The sequence below is a fragment of the Melospiza melodia genome, chromosome 2 (assembly GCF_035770615.1).
Source record: "Melospiza melodia melodia isolate bMelMel2 chromosome 2, bMelMel2.pri, whole genome shotgun sequence".
Lineage (NCBI taxonomy): Eukaryota > Metazoa > Chordata > Aves > Passeriformes > Passerellidae > Melospiza > Melospiza melodia.
Genome location: NC_086195.1, coordinates 114,359,327 through 114,379,468, shown reverse-complemented (window position 1 = coordinate 114,379,468; position 20,142 = coordinate 114,359,327). Strand labels below are relative to the sequence as shown.

Here is a 20,142-nt window from a genome sequence, read left to right as displayed (position 1 = left end):
ATCTGTTGGAAGGCAGGAGGGCTCTGCAGAGAGACCTGGAATGGTTGGATGGATGGGCAGAGTTCAATAAGTTGAAGTTAAATAAGTCCAAGTGCCGAGTCCTGCATTTCGGCCACAAAAATCCCCTGCAGGATTACAAGCTGGGGACGGTGTGGCTGGGCAGTGCCCAGGCAGAAAGGGACCTGGGGGTGCTGGTGACAGCCGGCTGAACACGAGCCAGCAGCGTGCCCTGGGGGCCAAGGAAGCCAATGGCTCCTGGCCTGTGCCAGGAACAGTGTGGCCAGCGGGAGCAGGGAGGTCATTCCTCCCCTGCCCTCGGCACTGGTGAGGCCTCACCTCGAGTGCTGTGTCCAGCTCTGGGCCCTCAGTTTGGGAAGGACCTTGAGACGCTTGAGCACATCCAGAGGAGGCAACGAGGCTGGAGAGGGGTTTGGAACACAAATCCTGTGAGGAACAACTGAGGGAGCTGGGGGTGTTTAGCCTGGGGAAAAGGAGACTCAGGGGTGACCTTATCACCTCTACAACTCCCTGAAGGTGGCTGTAGTCAGGTGGGGTTGGTCTCTTTCCCCGGGCAGCAGCTGACAGAACCAGAGGACACAGCCCTAAAGGGAAATACAGGTTGGATATTAGGAAAAAGTTTTTTACAGAAAGAGTGATAAAGTACTGGAATGGTCTGCCCGGGGAGGTGGTGGAGTCACCATCCCTGGATGTGTTTAAAATTAAACTGGATGTGGCACTCGGTGCCATGGTTTAGTTGAGGTGTTAGGGCTGGGTTGGACTCGATCTTGGAGGTCATTTCCAACCTAGTGATTCTGTGATTCTGTGAAATGAAACCTTCCTGCCAAGGTGATGAAAGGCTTCCATTGTCAGTTTGACACAACCACATGAGTGATACAGGAGAACAAAGATTACACCCAAACTTAAAAAGGTTTGGGCAAACTTGTTATTTGAGAGCACATTTCTGTGCTCTCACGTTGTCCCCAGTCCTTGCATGACACTGCAGAATCTGTCAGTGAGGACTGAAAACCCCATCACAGGTGCCTTTGCAATAGATACCTCTGCAAGTGCACGGCAGGAGGGCCAACAGCTGGGAGAGAACCACATCCATCAGCAATGAGCAGGCACCTCAGGCTGCTCACTGTCTCCTAAACACATGCACGGAGAAGCCACTTAATCAGTGGAGGAGCTTTACTGTTTAGCTTACATGGCACTACCACTAGCAATATTCTTTAGAAGAGCTGCACTGCAGAAGTGACAATTAAAACTAAAGTATACTATAATTCTTCTAACTGAATTTAATAACTCATGCATGGAGAACGCCTAGGAAAGCATTTACTGCATAACATCCATAATAACTATTTACATTTGAAACAGCTGGAGAGAACTCCTTGCAATCTTAGCAGTACATTTCAGTGTTTGACCAGAAAGAGAAACAACATAAAAATATCCACACAACAGAACAGTTGTTGTGAGTAATAATACATGAGTAATAACTTCCCCAAAGAGAGGCTTCATGCAGAGCAGTGACACCAGAGCAGGTCACAAACACTCAGACAGGTGTGAGCATCACTTCCTCCCACCCAAGGACACAGGAGCAGAAAGGCAGAGCACCTGCCAGTGACAGCAAGCATGCAGGCAGGAAGGCTGGAGCTCTGGGATGGAGGAGAGGATGAGCAAAGGACACAAAATTGGAACACCAGATGTAGCTGTCCAGGATTGCTACTGCTGTAACACTGGATTAGGCTGTGCTATGTGACACAGTATTGTTACTCATGGCATACATTTCACTTGATTATAATTTCCTGCACTGCACAGCTAGCCCTCCTCTGAGCATCTGTCTGTGCTGCAGTGCTGCAATTGCAAACCTTAAAGAGCTTTTAAAACAATTGTGGTTTTGGCTATTTGGCATGAAAATTGAGGCCTGGAACCATGTCCTGGGAGGGGAGGGCTCCAACAAAGTATTTGTGGGGCCCATCATTGGTGTGAAATGCATAAAGTAACCCCTCATCTTTTTGGTGGTGCTGGCAGGGAATCATTTTAACCTTGATGTAATAGCTATCCCAAAATATCTGTTCTGAATAGACTTACAAAGGCTGCCAGGCAAATCTTTCATAGCTTTAAGTATTACTGGTACTTGCTAGATAACGTAATTCTGCTTTTTCTGGGCCATTCCTAACATACTACAGGCAAGCTGCATGACTGAAGAGGCAGAGGCACAACAAAAGGTTTGCCAAGGCTGACTTCTTCCTTGGCACCAAGTTCTGGGCCTTCTGGCCTCTCACCTTCACAAAACACACTGATAAAGTAGGTGAAGCTGAGGAAATAAGCTAAGATTTAGCTGTCCTTCTGATAAAATAAAAAAAAGCCAAGTCTTTCCTTTCAAACAGTCAGACTTTGATTTATGTCTCTAATTTGTGCTTCTGCACTTTAGTGAGCTAGGAAGGACCTAATTTGTGCTTTAGTGAGCTAGGAAGGACTTAATGATCACTTCTGGCTGAAGATGTTTGTTAAACATCCACATTGCAATCCTTTTAAACTTCTACACAACTAAATCGGCATCCTATTCCTACCTATGAGATGGAGAGCACACACAGCAGAATACAGCAGATAAGGCTACACTGAATTTATAGCCCATTTATAGCTTCAGCCAGCAGTTAAAAAGATTTGATGATAGACATTGGAGCCAATTTGATTTATAAAAAATAAATATCATTAGTGACTTAGGATTAAATTCTGCAGTTCTTGCTTGGACAAATCTGCTGAGCTTTCAGAGGAGGCACACCACAGCACACAGATGTTGATTAAATCCGAGTGAAACCGGAGGTCTCAAAACGATCCCTTTTGCACCCAGACTAATTCTATACATGGAAGAAAGGAGAGGCAAGAAAAAAAACTTCTAAAAAAGTATGATTCCAAATACACAAGAGCCCTCTTAAAGATAAACTTGGTAAAAAATATGAAATGTATTTTTTGCAGTCCAATGCAAAAAAGCCCACTCTCTCCAGTGACATAGAAATTTACATTATGGTAACCATCTGACATTTCCACTATGGTTTCAATAATGTCATCATGCGTCTGAGGACTAATTCAGGCACAGAGCTGCTTTGATTTGCATTAAATTTTTTGATTTGCGCACACAATAGTTAAGGAAACACTCTGTATTTATATTGTGCATCTGTATAGTGAAGCTCATACAAGTCCAAGTTTGTTAAAAATCACAGGGATTAATGGTGGGGGTTGGCAGTGCTGGGTTAACAGCTGGACTCAATCTTAGAGGTCCTTTCCAGCCTTAATGATTCCAGGATTCTAAGTCAATAGAGATCCTTCCATTTCATTTTTTAAAATACTTCTTGTATTAGGCTGCAAAGTCTGATTTCTGAATACTTAATCCTGTTACAAAACAAATTGCTTCATTATAATATGGCTTGGGCTACTCATTAGTCATTCATTTGAAATTACTTTAAATACACTTTTATTTTCCTTCTAGAGAAACATCACATTTTTCACAAATGGAAGAGAAGCAAGGAGTTTCTTCAGTGGGATACAATTAATCAGAACCTGCGTTCTTGTAATTCAGCCTTTTAACCAACCCTCACCTTGACAAAATCCCCATTGGCTTCAGTAGCTTTACCTGAACAAGAACTTGAAGAATTTATTGCTTAGCAAATATTGTTACAACAGGGGATAGTTATATATCCTACAACAAAACCCCAAAAGAACAAAAACAACAACAAAACAACAACTACAACAAAACCAGAAAAAAACCCCAAAATTCAACAAAACAAAAATTCAAACAGCCCAACAAAAACAAAAAAAGTAAGCCAAAGTCTGTAGCCCTAAGAGTGTTCATCCTTGACACAGCCAGCTTCAGCTGGTTCCTCATTTGTGTCTATAGTTACCAGCCCCAAACAGATTGAGTGAGGGCAGCCCCTGCTGTTAAACTTCCAGTTCAGCATATTAGGACGATAACAATCTTAGCTCTATAAAAAGCCACGTGGAATTAGTTCAAGATCTTTGCTTGCCATTAGGAAAAAATAGCAGATGGCATTGAGTCCTTCTCCAAACAACTGGTAGAGAAATGGTAGAGGGACCACAGGAGGTAAGACAACACCCCATGGCAAGGCAGGGGGCTCCTCCGTGAAGAGCTTTGAGAGTTCAGATGAAAGTTCAGCTTTAATGACTTCTCTCTGCAGGGAGCAGCAGCTCTCCAAACAGGTGGGATGCATAAGCAGACGAGAAAGAGGTGGCACCAAAGAGAAAAATCTGTCCCTATTTAAAACAGAGAAGAACTGAGATTAATGATGAAATTCAAACTAAAACAATAAGGCAAAGAACTTCAGATTTTGAAAAATTAACTACAGAAGGCTTGAATATATCCTCAAAACTCATTGCTGAGGGAAGCAGAAGTGTGTGACTTTATAATTAAACAGGAATTAATCAGTGTCAGAAAAAAAAAAAAGAAATCTATGGATGGGTTATATTGCCTCTGCTGTCAAGATATGAAAATGAGGGCAAAGGATCTGATTTTCCCATGATTTCATGTAGTCAAAGGCACTTTTCCACATCCAGTAGTGCCAGAGGTTGTGCCTCTGTTCCTTCCCTGACTTCTCTTTGCAGTTGTACCTCTCTATCCAATCTCTTCATGCAAATGCATGGCATCTAAATGGTCTTTACCATGACAAGAGACACTTAGAGAAGCTGGGCAAAAAAACTCAACAAGGAAATTACTAGTTAAAAAAAACAAACCAAACAACCTGTTAATTCTGGTAATACGGTGTGTGCTTAAATAATACTCCAGGACTCTTCGCATAAAAAGAGTGAAGGAAGGTCCTACTCAGCCCACAAAAAAATTTTTGACTCACCTGTCCCCTTGTTTTTCATGCAAGACAGGAAGACATCTTGGTTCAACAGACAACATAGAAGGACACAGAAGGTTCAGAACACACCTATCATCACATGAATGAGGCTCTTCAGGTTAATCCAGAGCAGCCTAAATTACAGAGGAAGGTTAGATTATGGAAATAAACATTCATTTTAGAGTCCCATTCCTCACCGTCTTGGTTTTTGTGATAGGTCCAAGTGATGCAGCACTGGTTTCCCCAACAGCTTTGATAATGAGCTGTAGTGCTTGCACTGCCAGGCAAGGACAGAGCAGGCATTAAATGCACTATACACAGCTGACAGCAGCCAGGAGCTGATGACAAGGTGGGTGCCCCTCTTCTCAGCATAAATCTTGGAGCATTTCTTCACTCCTTCATGCTCCTGAACATAAAGATCCCCTACATGTCAGCACAATTTAAAATTATTACTTGGAATCTCAGAGTGGCTTGGGTTAGAAGGGACACAAAGAGCATCTAGTTCCAACCCCACTGCCATGGGCAGGGACAGCTTTCACTAGACCACATTGCTCAGAGCTCCATCCAACTGGCCTTGAGCACCTCCAGCAGTGGGGCATCCAGAATTTCTCTGGGCAATTTGTTCCAGGTTTCTTATCTAGCAACACTGAGCTTTGCTCCCTTCTGTGAGATGTGTGCTATCTCATTGTATGTGCAAATAAGGTTAAGCCTGATTAACATGAAACATTGAATCAACTAAAGAAAAAAATAAAATTTTTTCAAGCACTGAAACAGGCTGCTCAGTGAAGTGGTTGAGTCACCATCCCTGAGCCAGGCAAGCAGAAGATGACATCTACCAAGGAGAGTGTATTTATTTGTTATTCTAAAAATAATGAAAACAGTGTGTTTGGTTTGAGGTTCATATTCAGTGTTATCCTACACCTTTCACTGCCCTTATTCAGGAAGGCCACCAGACTTAACTTTGAGTATTAGTGACCTTAAGCTGAGAATTCATTCCACAGCCATAATGAATTGGAAAAAAAAATGCCAAACGCTGAAGATCATGCTTTGAGTTGAAAAGGATCTTTAAAGGTCATCCAGTGCGATCTCTCCTGCGATGAGCAGGGACATCTTGAACTAGATCATGTTGCTAAGAGCTCAAGGTCCAACCTGACCTTGAATGTTTCCACGGATGGGGATTGGTCTGTCCCCCAGCATGTGTTGGCCTCCAGGATTGCCCCAAGCCAGGTGCAACATCTTTCACTTGGTCTTGTTAAATCTCAGGATATTCCCATGGGCTTACTTCTCGAGCTTGTCCATGTCCCTCTGATTGGCATCGCATCCTTCAGTTGTGTCAACTGCACCACTCAGCTTGGTGACATCTGCAAATTTGCTAGGGTGCACTCAATTCCTTTGTCTATGTCATTAAGAAGATATTAAATAACACTGGTCCCAACATGGACCTCTGAGGGATTCCACCTGTCACCAACATCCATCGAGCCACTAACCGTTACCCTGTGGATGTGACCATTGAACCAATTCCTTAGCCACAGAACAGTTCACCCTTCAAATCCATCTCTCTCCAATTTGAAAAAGTTGGGGATCCTGTCAGAGACTTTACCATAGTCCAGATAAATAACATCTGTAGCCCTTCCTTTGTCCACTGATGTAGTCACTCCATCATAGAAGGCCACTGGCTTGTCAGGCAGGACTTGCCCTTGGCAGAGCTGTGCTGGCTGTTCTTAAAAAACAATTCTCCACACTCAATCCAGCTCTTGGTGTAGAGGGCAGCCCCACCACCTCTCCTTTCTCCCCTGTCCCTTCTAAACAGCCATTGACAGTCGCATTCCAGTCATGGGATTCACCTCACCATGTTTCAGTAGTGGCAGCTAGGTCATAGATTTCCAGCAGCACAGTGGCTTCCAGCTCCTCCTGTCTGTTTCCAATGCTGTCTGCTTTTGTGTAAAGGCACCTCAGCGAGCTGTTGGCCATGTCATTTTCCCAGAGAAACATTCCTTAATTCCTGTGAGATATTTCACTGGTGTTTCCCTGTCAGAGATCTCAGCCAAGAACAAATTCACCTTGCAGTTGTTTATACTTCAGTGCACTATGCCAAGACCATGCTGTAGACATTTAGCTGGCTGCTGACAGATGTCCCCAGCAATAAGAATGAGGAGAATCTGCCGTAGAAGTGTGACTCTGTCATTTTTCATCAGTCATTCACCAGGTCACCCAGGCCTTCCAGCAAATCCTGCAGGAGCCATGAAAGTTTTAATCAAGATCGTGCAAGTTTTAATCAAAGATTTGAGGCACACACTGAAAAGATGAGATAATATCTGAATTCCTGTAGTGGAAAAAAACAATGTTCCTTTTCCAGTTTTTGTTTGGTTGGATTTTTTCCATTTCCTTATAAAAATGTAACAATCCCTTTGTGGTTTTGGTTAGTGATGTGGTTTTGCAGGTATATAGCTATGGTATATTGCTGTCTCTGGATCCATGAAGATCTCTTTCCTAGGTGCTACCGTGTTAGAGACTGTGTATTATGTGGTACTTGTCAGCACTGAATTTCATTTATCACATTATCACCTCTCAAAACATGCCAGAGATCCTTCTGGAACTCTGCAGCTTATTTTTCTTTTCACTGTCTTGAATAATTCTGCATTGTCATCACATTATTTTCACTACATTTTAATAATACACTCAACAGCACTGGTTCTTCTGAGTCATTGAAAACCTGACCATTTATGGTCTCCTTACTGTTAAATTATTAAAACAAAATATAAAACCCCTTATCCCAACAAAACTCAATTTCTGTACGGATCTTTAGTGAGTGACCTATGAAAAGCTTGCAGAAAACCACATACCACGTAAACTGGAGGACAATTCATGACATGCTTGTAGACACTGCCGAAGAACACACAAAACCTTCTTTACAGCACCTCTTATTTATCACCAGCACTGCTGTTCCTCTCAACTTAACCAGCCCTGTCAGACTTGCCCCACTGTTCCCTAAATGCCTCCAAGACTCCCTTAGAAATACAACTCACATTTGTACAATTTCCTCTGCTTGGCTATCAAGCCTACTTTTAGATACAGGCATCACACTTTGGCCTGGAGCTGGTAATACCACGGTGAAGTTCTGAGTAATTGCCATCTTGTCCTGTTCATCTGTGGTTACTGATTTAATTGACAAGAATATAATTTAACTTTTCTGGTTTAACTCTGATGTCCTTTGGCACAAATCTGGCAGGCTTTTTGCTCCTGTTGAGTTTAATGACTGTAACATTTTCATTCCTGTTTATCACAAACTTTTAAAGTTTGGATAGTTCTACATAACTTTTATGCTGTAATTGGTACTATTAACAGCAGAGGAACATTTTAATTTGTTTTAAAATTGAAACACTGTACTCTATAATCCAGTAATAGGATATAGTTTTACTCTGCCTGTACAAGGAAGAGAATGCTACTGCTGAGTTCAGTGACACAGTCAGGAAAAATACTCCTCTCAGCTTTCCTGATAGTTTAAGAGCACTAAATGGGAAAAAGACCCATACTACTAATTAGGTTTCACATTACCAGACCTAACATGCCCCTAAACCTATGCAAGCTACACAGTTCACATTAAAATACATACATTCTAAAAATATTTGAAGTTTGCTTTAGCTCATCACTTTTGGCAGCCTGCTGCATTTTGTTTTCCACCAATGGTCTAGATGGCAAAATCCCTGCAATTGTTTAGAGAAACAGAAAAGCCAACCAAATAATTCAGAGCTTTGTGGAACTGGATGTTGAATTGATAACTGAAAAATGCCCTTTTACACATAGAACTGAGGTGCTGTATTGCCCTCAGCCTGCCCATTCACAGAAGTCTGGAGAAGTTTTAATTCCATGGGGCTACCCCTTCAGACAACAGTCATTTTCAATGTTAAACAAGAAATACTTGGAGATTGAGTGTGGAATAAGAAGTATTTACAGAAAGTATATAGTAAATATATGTCAAAAAAGCTACATTTCAGAGTACCAGTGTTGATTCCTCCCTGAGCTGTAAACAAGAAACCAAGCCATGCCTGCATGATTCATAAATAAATGGTAACACTGTCCCTACAGTTTCCACCCTTGCTACAAGAGACACAGTACAGAGTAAGCCAATTCCTCTGCTTTCATTTAACAAATAAACTGTTTATTTCCACCATCAGTCCCATTCCAAAGCTTAGGACAGAGCTCTGACAGCAGCACCAGTCTGAGCTGCATTCACCCTGGTGACAAATACAATAAATATGACAGCAGGAACATGCCTGCTAAAAGGACCACATCTTAAAAAAAACCATGGCAGTCATTCCAGCAGCAGCCTATCTTCATTTCCAGTAACAGCTACTCACCTGCCTCAGGACCACTCATTTCCACTGCTTGTAAAGTCAGGCAGGTCTGTGGAATGCAAAGTTTACAATATCAACTTAATACAGTCAATATCATAATACTAGTTTCCAAGTATAAATTAAAAAGTATCTTTTAACTGTCACATTTCAGAGGAAAGAAGCTGGTGAGCATTTTAATGTGGAGACAAGTGTTTCCTGTCTTTGGTGTGACTCCTAGAGACACGCAGCAGCACACACATGGAACAGCTGCCGTGACTCAAAAGGGTCAGTTTTTTAACTTTGCCACTTTTCAGGAGAGCATTATCTAAATTCAAAAGCTTTTCACCCCAAAATGAAAATGCCTATAAATTGAGTTAAAAATCCACATTTCCTCTGCCTCCCCCATTTCTGGCGCCAGCCTTCATCCATTCATTAATTAGCCAGGGGTTATTTTCTAGCTTTATGACTTTCAAAGTAGCTTTAAAATTTTTCTGTCCTCTAATGGGATTGAATTTCTTTTGGCAGTCTTTGCAAAGAAGGAGAAGGGAGGGCAGAAAGGCAGCAAAGGAATAAATGTATATAAACCTCTCCAATTTTTGATATGTGTAAGGAATACACATCTGGTTCATCTTCAACATCTATGACATCCATCTGTTTTAAAATAATCAGCTGGAAGATCTTCTGATAAAAGTGGGATTTTCATTATTTTAACTTTTCATCCTCTTTCAGTCCATACAATATTTCCTATGGTTATGACCTGCAGTGATGATCAGAAAGTTTTTTTCTTAGGACTGCGACTTCCCCACACTGTCTGTGACTCAGGGCAGGGAGGGCACCCAGAGCTTCCCCAGCCAGACGCTCAGCAGGGCAAGGAAGACCTGACCTTTTCCTGGTAGTGGGAGCTTCATGAACTTTTCCCTGTGCTTGGGCTGCTGCCAAGTTGCCACACTCATTATTTATGCACTAGTTTGCCCACAGTAAGTTGCTGGCTTGGCTCAGCTCCGCTGACGTAAGGCGAACACAGGGAACGGCGTCGTCTGCAAAAACAGAACAAGAGTCTGGAGGAGCCGAGAAAGGTTTGTACGCTTGGGGCTTCAGAGTCTAAGAGGGTTTTTGATTTTGTACTGCACATGTGGAAGTCTTAAGTGTAACGTGGTAAGTGTAAGTTCTTTGAGTGCTGCCTGGTAACGTTACTCTAAATAACCTGCAATCCGACTGGCTGGAAGGGAAAGTTATTCTTTTCAGGTGCACGCCTGTATAAAATACCTCTGGAGCGTGCATCCACCCACAGGAAACTTCCCATGCCCTCTATCACATCAGGTACCCACACAGCTGCCCGGCTAACCTCGTCTGACGTGCCTTTGTGCTCCCTGCTAACTAACAACACAAATACCTTTGTCTGAATTTTTGTATTTCAGGTCAGCTCTGTGAGCCAACACAATTCCAGCTCTCTGTTTCGTGCGGAGTGACGGTCACTGCGGTATTTGGGTGCGTTTACCTTGTAAATTCAAATATCACATAAATTTACTGTAGCGATGTTCCTAACCTTGACATTTCCTTTGTTTCCTAGCATTTGTGTAGTTGGTGTTTATTTTTTTAAATTTAGTTCATGGTAACATGAGAAAATTGCATGAGCTCTAAAGCAGATGTTAATGTATGGTACAAGTATGATTAAACCTGATCTTGCAAAGAACAGACTGCACTTGCAAAGAACAGACTGCACATGTGAGCAAATGAAATTGGCTTTTGCCCAAATATTTAAACTAACACAGACTACACTGAGCGACTCTGTGCTGAGATGAAACACATTTCAGCAGAGCTGTGTTTACAGCTGAAGACCCAGTGACACAGCCCTGCTCAGTAACCTACTATTTTTTGGCCACGTAACTGGATATTAAAAGCTCTTTCCAAGAAATTGATTTCAGCAGCTTAAGACGCACAAAGTTTATTCTTATAGGGGTCTGTTACCATAAGGTTTATCATCATCTTACAATTTCCTTTTAAGTGTTACCCTGTTAATTTTATGTAATATTGTCAAATAGATACAGTTCTGTGAATTCTTCTTTCTTCCTTAGCTTCTGAAGAAATCAAATGTGATTTTCTAAGTTGTGTTCACAACAGCTTAAGACTATTAATGAAATCAATACTGGTTTAAAAACTCTGAAGGAATTAGATAATCATTTTCCAACAAGACTAATTTGGAAAAAACTGGGTGCTAACATTTAGAAAGAGCCAACATTTTCTAAGAAAACAGATTTTGCTTGCAACATTATCAAACCAAAATTATTTTAGAGAGATATATTTTTTAGTAAAATATGGATCAGAAAAATGTCAAAATAGTGACAAATGTTGTTTTTTGTAATTCTATGAGCACAGCAGCAACATGAACATATATTGCATAGAGGATGCAATAATGCAAACACTGCTTATTTGCAAACAGCCTCTCAATATTCACTTGTGCCTGTAGCCTTCAGGAGCAGTTTTTCATTTAAAATGACAAATAAAGATTGCATTATTAAGGCCTCGACACTAAGATACTTGAATTCTTGAATTTATAAGACTAAAACTGTCCTGTAGTTTGCAGCTAAAAATGATTTACTTTTAACTCCTATGAAATATGTAATTGAATAATTATGGCAGTAGAATGAACATGCATATATATGTACATATATACACAGTTATAAACCCCTTTCTGTTTAGCAAAAGCTACACCTCTACAAGATATTAGTATAGCATCCAGAAGCTCCAGCCAAAAACCAGAGCCCAGTGTGTCAGGTGACATACAAACATAGAGTGCATAGTGTTTATCCCCCAAATCACCACCTAGGAGCTCAGGCAACTTAAGGACTTAATGACCACAACCAGCAGCAGGGTAACCACTAGTGTGCATTTTAGGCCTCCTGATCATTTTAATGAATTTAGTAAAACCAGCAAGGTTTCTTTATAAATATTTAAGCAGACTCACATTTTAGGGGAACTCAAAGAACAAAGTGAAGGAAAGCATAACAATTTTTATTTTGAAAATGTAACATGGCTAATCAAGTTAGAGCTCAGTCTGAATAAGTGATAAATAAGGTATACATATATATCAGGATCAGAGACAGAATTTTATTTGCTGCAGGTCCTTAATAGCTGATCAACAAATTTGTATTTATCAAGCATGCTTCCAAGCTATTTTCTGGAATTCACTGCCACCCATAGCCAACTGAAATTTTGGCCTCTTGCAGTAAGAACTTGCTTAAGCAAGGAAAAAAAATACAGGAGGATCACTTTCTACCCAAACTGACAAATTAACAGTTTATTATTAAACAAGTCTTCTGGTTTTATACATAGTAGAGTACTGGACAAGGTAAAGTTTTCTCCTGCTTTTTAATTTCAGGATTGTTTTTTTCACTTAAATAGCACAAATCATTTTCATAAGGCTACAAAAGCCTTATAAAAAACCCCACCAAAACAAACACTTACCCCAAAACCCCCAAACATGAGATTGTATTGCTCTGCAGGTTTCAACATATAATGTTCAGAAAACTGTGTCTTCAACCAAATGTCTTCTGGCTGTAGCCATCACCAGTTCTGACAGATTCTTCTCTTTTCATTATGTACCCTCCCAATTGCAGAAGTCTGATAATATTTTTCACAGAGATTTCCTAAAGCATTAAAACATGAGCAGATTTTATTCTAGCTTAAGGCATGAAAAGGAGACATTGCTCAAATCCAGAAGCCTACTTTTGATTAAATGAAAAAAAACATTGCTGTTGGAAGGAGGCACACTGTGACATGTGGAAAGTGAACGTGGATGCACTCCTCATGTCAGGGAGTACAGTGACTGCACCATTAACTTCAGTCTCTTACCTACCTTCATCTTACCTCAAATCACACACCACAGGGGAAAGGCAGATCTTGTTACTAGCCAGATGGAGGCCCTCTGAAGAAAAAAAAAAGGTGCAGAAATCGATTTAAAGCTCTTTAAAACACTCTTTTCTCTTGCAGTACAAAATCACTGCCAAGATGGAACAAATGCAGTGTCAGAGGAATTAGAACAGAAATCCTGTCCTTGGGAATAAACAGAGCAGGAATAAGGAATATATCACATATCAGTAGAATTGCAATGGTGTCAATATCATGTGCAAATTAAATCACTCACATAAGTCAGCAGTCACACTGCTCCTTAAAAAATACCTGCAGGCATTGCTAAACATCTTGGCCACTGCTAGAGATTTACCCCTTCCAGTGAGGATATGTCAAACAGCCTCCTGCAGTATGATGCAATCAAATGATACCACACTTGGCAGTGCCTGTGGCTGGAGAGAGCAAATATGCAGTCTCAAAAATGAGCAGAGTGGACAAATGTTTTTATCATGGATAAAAACACAGCTCACTCCAGCCACCCTGTTATGTGGGAAAGGTGAACATGCACAGAGCCAGAAGTTACGAACCATCTGCTCTTTACATATAGATGAGTTTGTGTATATATCTATTTCTGTATCTAATTTAGATCTAACCTATATCTCTATATCTAATTTTCACACACTCACAGATATATGCATTTCTTTACTGAAGAAAACTCTAGTCAAGCAAAGAATTTCACTGACCTGTCTCTCCAAGCAAATCTATATTAAGTTTTGTTCTTGCTTTTATTGATGCTGGCTGGTATCAATCAATTCCTTCTTAGATTAGGTGCTGCCCTGTGCCCTGGGGATGCACAGAGAGAGTTATCCAAAACCCTTAAGGATTCAATCTTCTCACGGCAATGATTTCCTGACTGCCATCTGGGTATTCTGCAGTTCATTGCATTTCAGTGTAATTGGGTTAGCTGTTCTGCAGGAAAAGACAGGGAAAAGAAGGCAACTCTATGCAAGGAGACAAAATCGAGAGCACTGACTGCAGCAAATGAAACAGTTTTATCTCTGGAATCATAAGTCCCAAATTTTTTGAAAATAGTAAATTACACAGATAAAGTCACAGGCATTAAAAGACAGTTATCTTCCTTAGCTATTGCTTCAACTTATATGAGTAGCTCAGTATTCAGGCTGACTGGAGGTATCAATTCAGTGACATAATTCTAAGCTTCTGCATAAATGATAAAATAAACACAATGATAAAAATGATAAATGAGAGAGAAGAAAAATTCTGACAGCATTACTACATTCCCAGAAACAGATCGTACCACCCAGTGGAGTGGAGATGTCCCATCTCATCCCATTTCTTCAATCCATCACTGAAAAAAACTCCAAAAGGCCACTAAAGGCCACCTAAACTACTCACTGTCTTTTTCCAGATATATTTCATATGAAGAGAGTGCCTGCAAGATTTTGTAACTTTATTTTTTCCCTTCTGTTTCAGCTCTCTTGCCATGATCTCTGCACAGCAGCCACCATTTCCCAACAAAATTCAAAGAACAATGGACTGCCAATCCGAGGAAGAAGAAACATGTGAAGAGCAGTATGATTCTGAAAACTGCACTTGCAGCTCTGAGGATGCAGAATCTGAAAGAGGTTTAGTCCAATTTAAATACTACACTTGCTATGGCATGCTAGCATATCTTTAATATTTGTCACTCTTCAAATAGCAGATATTATCATGCAACTTTTCCTTTGATATCCAATTTCTCCCATTATGTCCCCTTATGCTTGCATATATTATCAGATCAAATCTACAAGAAATCGCCCTCTATCTCCATAATTAAGAAATATATTTTAAAAGGTCTCTTGATTTTATTTGGACATCTAAGAATTATTTCTCAGTTAAAATCTCTTACAAAAGAGATATTAATTGGGCTGGCACCGTTGAAGCCATGTTATTACAGATTTTAACAGGCTAAACTGCTCCAACAGCTACTAAGGCAGGCATCACTTAAAATCCCTGCAATCCAGAGCATATTTTCCCCTTGCAGTTAATTCTATCCATATCCTTGCAACAAAAGTCCAGCCATTCAGAACAGTGTCCTTATTTTCAGTGAGATCATATGGAACAGCCTCAGCACAGATTTGAAAAACCTCAGCCACGAGCCTCCTTGCCATGATGAGACACTTGAGGACAACTGTAGCACTGACTTGCTGAACTACATTTTGAATGCCAACATAAAAAGCATCGTGCAACCCTCCTTCTGTGGGAGGATGCTTAAGAAACAACCACTAAGAAAGAGTCAGGTTTTCTTCAATGTAGGATGTAGATCCTAATGTAAAAAGCAGCTTGCTGTTCTAGAGCTGCTGGCCTCACAAATGAAACCTTCAGCACAAACACCAAAATACAAGTTACCTTGGTCCTGAAAGTCTTTTAGCTATCATTAGTAGAGTTTTATATTTGAATTGGTAGGTTTTCCTAAAAGGCTCATTTCTATCTCTAAATTGCTCATGTGAATACCTAGAGTGGCAGGAAATGACCATTGGTCCTTTCACCCCCTGGCCACTCAGACTGTCTGGTTTTGGACAGCAACTAGTCTTCACTGAAGGGGTGGTCAGGCTGGATTGGAACAGGCTGCTCAGGGATCCCCACCCACAGAAGTGCTCAAAAGATCTGTAGATGTGGCATTTGGGGAGGTTTTAGCAATGAACATAGTGCTGGTTTGGTTAATGCCTGGATTTAATGATCTTCCAGATCTTTCCCAACCTTAATGATTCTATGATTCAAGACCAATGTCCTGAGAGCTCTTCTAGTCCACGTGCTCACACACTGTTTTTGTAAAATACTTTTTACCTTTTAACAAGTTGCACATACACCCATGAAATTTCAACTTTTCTCTCACAGGCTCACCAGTAACTCTTAAAATACTGCAGAACTGGGTTCCTAGAGTTTCACACTACTTTGATAAGGAGCACTATACATACGTTGGCCACCAGATTGTCATTCAGGAGTCCATAGAACACTTTGGAGCTGTGGTATGGCCAGGGGTAAGTACACAAGACCACATGCAGAAAGCTCACGGGACACAAGAGCAATCCAGGACAGCAGCACACAAATATTAAGGAAGCTTTCTTAGATGACACTTCTGACAATGAAAGTTTCCCTATGCAGAATGAAGTCCTTCAGCAGAAAGCTCTGCCTTAGGGTAATTTGCTATTCATGCCAAAAGGACTATGGCACCAAAGCATTTGTACATCAAATGTAGGGATTGAAAAAAGAATTTAGTAAGGGAACTTAGGAAGAAACATTCAGCTTCCTCCATGCTTCCAACCAGTCACTGCTGGTAAGTAAATAATCAGCAGTATTAAAAGGAGGCTGGAAATGAAAACTGTGAGAGATTGAATAAATAAAGGATGTTAAAATTACTAAATATGCTTCTTTTAAAGAAAAGGCTAGAACAGTTTCATTACAGTATGGAAAATCATACTCGTAAGCAGTTCTTCAGTCTCTCCTATTCTTAGAAACAGAATTTTACACAGACTAAGAAAACTGCCTTTGAGGGAAGAGAGAGTCAACTGATAAAGACAAGAAAATCAGGATTTCAAAATTGTTCAGATCCACATTTATTTAAAAAGCTCACAAGAAAATGGCAGACAATTTCAAAACAATAGAGAGCATATGGGTGGGTGAAACAGGATCTTATTCTGAAATGTCAGATCATCAATTCGCACATTAATCAAGTGTCAGAATGCAGATGGTAAAACTCTCCAAGAAAATTGAGAGGTTGCACAAATTGGACTGGTGATTCATTAGCTGTCAGCTTTCCCAGAGCAGGTAGACAGTGTTGCATTATGAAAAGCACAAGAGTTAAAACAGTAACACAATTCTGAAGAAGAGAAGCAAAAGGGGGAAGACAGTTTCTTTGGCATCAGTTTATGTTGTTAATAAACAGCCCACTTATATTCTGCTGACAAAATCTTTACAAAGGTTTAATATTTTAATACAGTGCTGTTTTTGTTTTTTTCAAAGGTTACACTATTATGAATAAACAAGCATCAAGTTTGTAAATAACCAATTTTCAATATTTTCTTTGCTAAAAATGAAACAAAAAAAAGTTTTTCAAAAATCTCTGCTGAAGCCTAAAGTTACTGTATGATAGTGATAGTATAGCATAACATTTATAATAAACCAGAACATTACTTACATATTGTTAAACTCTGCTGCTCTGACTGTATGGTTCACATCTTAACACTGCCTATCCTTGTGGGTCCCTTCCAACTCAGCTTATTCTATGATTCTGTCTCGAGCTGTCAGAGAACTCATGTAGAAGTGTGTAGTAAATCAGTATCACATAAACTTAAAACTAAAAATAAACTGCTTTAGTTTTTTTTAATAATAAAAAATGGATACATCACAATTCTTCCCATCTTACATTTTTGTTACACACTTCAGTCTTTCTCATTACGCTAAAAAAACACAACACCCTTGTATAAAAACATCTAATGAATTTTTGTGCAACTTAGCTCTTACCCTTTTATGGATATGTGTTAACCATTTTAGGCACTGGCTTTATCTCAGTATCTGGAAGCAAATCAAGAACAATTCAACCTCAAAGACAAAAAAGTTTTGGAAATTGGTGCTGGAACAGGCTTGCTTTCCATTGTGGCCTGTATCTTAGGTTGGTAAATTTGTATTTCCTTTTCAACTTCTAGTGAACGATGTTCTAGTTCTGCCATTGTCACTTTAAGGCAGTGAAACAACAGTTGAAGGAAACTTTGTCACTGTTTTTTTTTTTTGTTGTTGTTGTTGCTTTTTAAAATGAAAATCATTGTAAAATACTGTTTTGTTAACTAAATTACCCTAGTTATGGGGGAGGCTGGACCAGTTATGTAGATAAAGCTTCACACATGTTCAACTACATACCTATGAATTTTGTCTCAAGTGAAAGGGTGAGAGGAAACAGCCCTAAGTTGTGCCAGGGAGTTCAGATTTTATATTAGAAGCTTTTTTTATTTTACAGAAAGGGTGGTTAGATGCCCTCAGAATAAGTTGGCCAGGGAGGTGGTGGAGCCACTGTCTCTGGAAGTACCCAAGAGGCATCTGGATGTGGGACTTGGGGATATGGTTTAGGGGCGATTATGGTAGTGCTGGGTTCATGGTTGGACAGATGATCTTGAAGGTCTCTTCCAACCTTAGTGATTCTGTGAATTAACAAACTCATGTTTTCTTTAGGAGCTCATGTTACAGCTACTGATTTGCCAGAAGTTCTTGAAAATCTCTCATATAATATTTCAAGAAATACACAGAACTTGAATATGCACAAACCTGAAGTGAGAAAACTGGTATGGGGAGAAGGCCTCAATGAAGACTTTCCAGTATCAACTTACCATTATGATTTCATACTGGCAACTGATGTTGTGTACCATCATGGAGCTCTGGACCCCCTGCTAGCAACAATGGTGTACTTTTGTAAGCCAGGAACAGTATTGCTATGGGCAAATAAATTCAGATTCAGTACAGACTACGAATTTTTGGAAAAAGTTTGCAATATATTTAACACAACCATTCTAGCAGAATTTCCAGAATCAAATGTCAAGCTACTTAAAGCCACAGTAAGAAAGAATTAAAGAGAAAACTACTACTGATCTTGATTTAGTGGCAGCACCTCAAAAATTGGAATGCTTTCCAAGATTATGTTGCACCATCTGTGCATTTATGGTTGTAAAGTTGCAGTTCTATCTAAGTTTTGCATTGCAAGTAGAAAAAAACCCAGCAAGGCAAAAGATATAGCAGTTTGTCTCTGGTTGACAAATATGACCTGTTCAAACTGACCAATTCCCTTCCACTGAAGGAACAGTGTTAGTAAGAAGGTTATAACAAAAAGCATTGATCTTCTGGGCTGCACTGAACCTCTGCTGTTTCTAAGCTGCTTTCTTTCAGCGAGTTTTATTCAGGTACTCATCCAGAAACCAATACAAATTTTAGCTTCAGTATTTTTATTCATTATAAAAATCTTTTAAAGTATCAGAGTGAATATGGTGGTATTTTGATCTTCAACTTTGCACATTTATTCTGCTGTGTTTTGTATTTTTAACATTAATAAACATCTATGTATAGCTTTACAATATCTGATCAACATGTAACTGTCTGGCACTTTTATACATGTATCAGCCTGTCCTGATACTCAGCTTCACCAGGATTTCTGAGTTTGCCTGAAATCACTCCAAAATGAAGAGTTTTGAAAATTTACAAGAGTACCTATGCATCAGCAATTCTGAGAAACACTGTAACCATTTGAGAGGTTGAATTTTTCTCAAAAACATTAAATGTAAACTCTTGCAAACAATACAGGTGTCCATTATTTTCATCTAATAAGTAAGATTTTAGCTACTCTTGAAGTAGCTTTAAGGCCTTCATACAATTGAAATTAAGATCAAACATGTTAAAATTCAGTGTACCATAAAAAATACAGAACTTTTACAGGTTTGCAGTTCAAAGTAACAATTCAGAACGTAACATGCATGCAGTAATTCCTTCCAAACTAATTCCAAATCCTTGATGTTGGCAGTTCTGGCACATCCATTGCCAGCAATGGGATGCACAATAAGGAAACTCCCTGATGACAGGAGTTAGGTTAACAGGTATTAAGCCATACCCAGGTGCCCTTACTGATAAATACACACAATTTAATAATCAGCATTCAGTAATGAAAACATGCGTTCGAATAAAAAGTCAAACTTCTCTTTTCCTATCCTGTCCCATATAAAATCAATTTAATTTTACAATTGTTGATTCTCTAGAATACACAATAATCAGGTGGATACATGACAGGAAGCCAATTTGCAGTGAAAGTTGCACAATGAGTCCATCCAAGCAACTTCATTAGCTGAAGAAAAAAAGCACACATTAAAAAAAAATGAGTCTTACTCTTTTTAGCATCTAAATCTAAACAAACACTGCACTGATATCAACACTTTACTAAAAATGTCTATCATCAGAAAGACAACAGATTGGAGATCTGGTAAGTTTTGACTTCCTCAGTCCTGAAAGGGGGACCCCTCCTCCCCCTTCTATATGATCCACATTCTTTCAACATAATGCACAAGAAT

The 20,142-nt window shown here is 39.7% G+C and overlaps 2 protein-coding genes and 1 long non-coding RNA gene across 7 annotated transcripts in view; 1 reads left to right on the top strand and 2 right to left on the bottom strand.

Moving 5' to 3' along the window:
- Positions 1-1,350: 1,350 nt before the first annotated feature.
- LOC134414681 (uncharacterized) lies at positions 1,351-11,445 on the bottom strand. 2 transcript variants are annotated; one of them, XR_010026818.1, is made up of 4 exons: positions 10,074-11,445; positions 9,215-9,260; positions 4,863-7,086; positions 1,351-4,269 (listed from the first exon to the last, which is right to left on the bottom strand). It is a non-coding gene; the product is annotated as an uncharacterized LOC134414681 (long non-coding RNA). The 2 variants fall into 2 exon arrangements; XR_010026819.1 differs by having other exon boundaries at positions 4,863-4,990.
- Positions 10,170-19,379, top strand: METTL21C (methyltransferase 21C, AARS1 lysine). 3 transcript variants are annotated; one of them, XM_063149629.1, is made up of 6 exons: positions 10,170-10,266; positions 10,609-10,678; positions 14,534-14,685; positions 15,938-16,080; positions 17,594-17,711; positions 18,266-19,379. In XM_063149629.1, the coding sequence occupies exons 3-6, from the start codon at positions 14,544-14,546 to the stop codon at positions 18,658-18,660; spliced, it is 798 nt and encodes a 265-aa protein (XP_063005699.1). In that variant the 5' UTR covers positions 10,170-10,266; positions 10,609-10,678; positions 14,534-14,543; the 3' UTR covers positions 18,661-19,379. The 3 variants fall into 3 exon arrangements, with proteins under 3 accessions (XP_063005699.1, XP_063005698.1, XP_063005697.1); XM_063149628.1 differs by lacking the exon at positions 10,170-10,266 and adding an exon at positions 10,300-10,345; XM_063149627.1 differs by lacking the exon at positions 10,170-10,266 and adding an exon at positions 10,407-10,510.
- Positions 19,078-20,142, bottom strand: part of TPP2 (tripeptidyl peptidase 2) — a 49,979-nt gene continuing 48,914 nt past the window's right edge. For both annotated transcript variants that reach the window (XM_063149625.1, XM_063149626.1), the window contains one exon: positions 19,078-19,919. In XM_063149625.1, coding sequence (XP_063005695.1) covers positions 19,830-19,919 — 90 coding nt within the window. In that variant the 3' untranslated portion in view covers positions 19,078-19,829. The remainder of the gene's footprint in view (positions 19,920-20,142) is intronic.

What these genes read in the sequence shown, in the direction of transcription:
- METTL21C (XM_063149627.1), top strand. An exon ending in ACGGTCACTGCGGTATTTGG is followed by an intron (nt 10,679 to 14,533) that starts GTGCGTTTACCT and finishes CTTCTGTTTCAG; the next exon opens with CTCTCTTGCCATGATCTCTG. An exon ending in CATTGTGGCCTGTATCTTAG is followed by an intron (nt 17,712 to 18,265) that starts GTTGGTAAATTT and finishes TGTTTTCTTTAG; the next exon opens with GAGCTCATGTTACAGCTACT.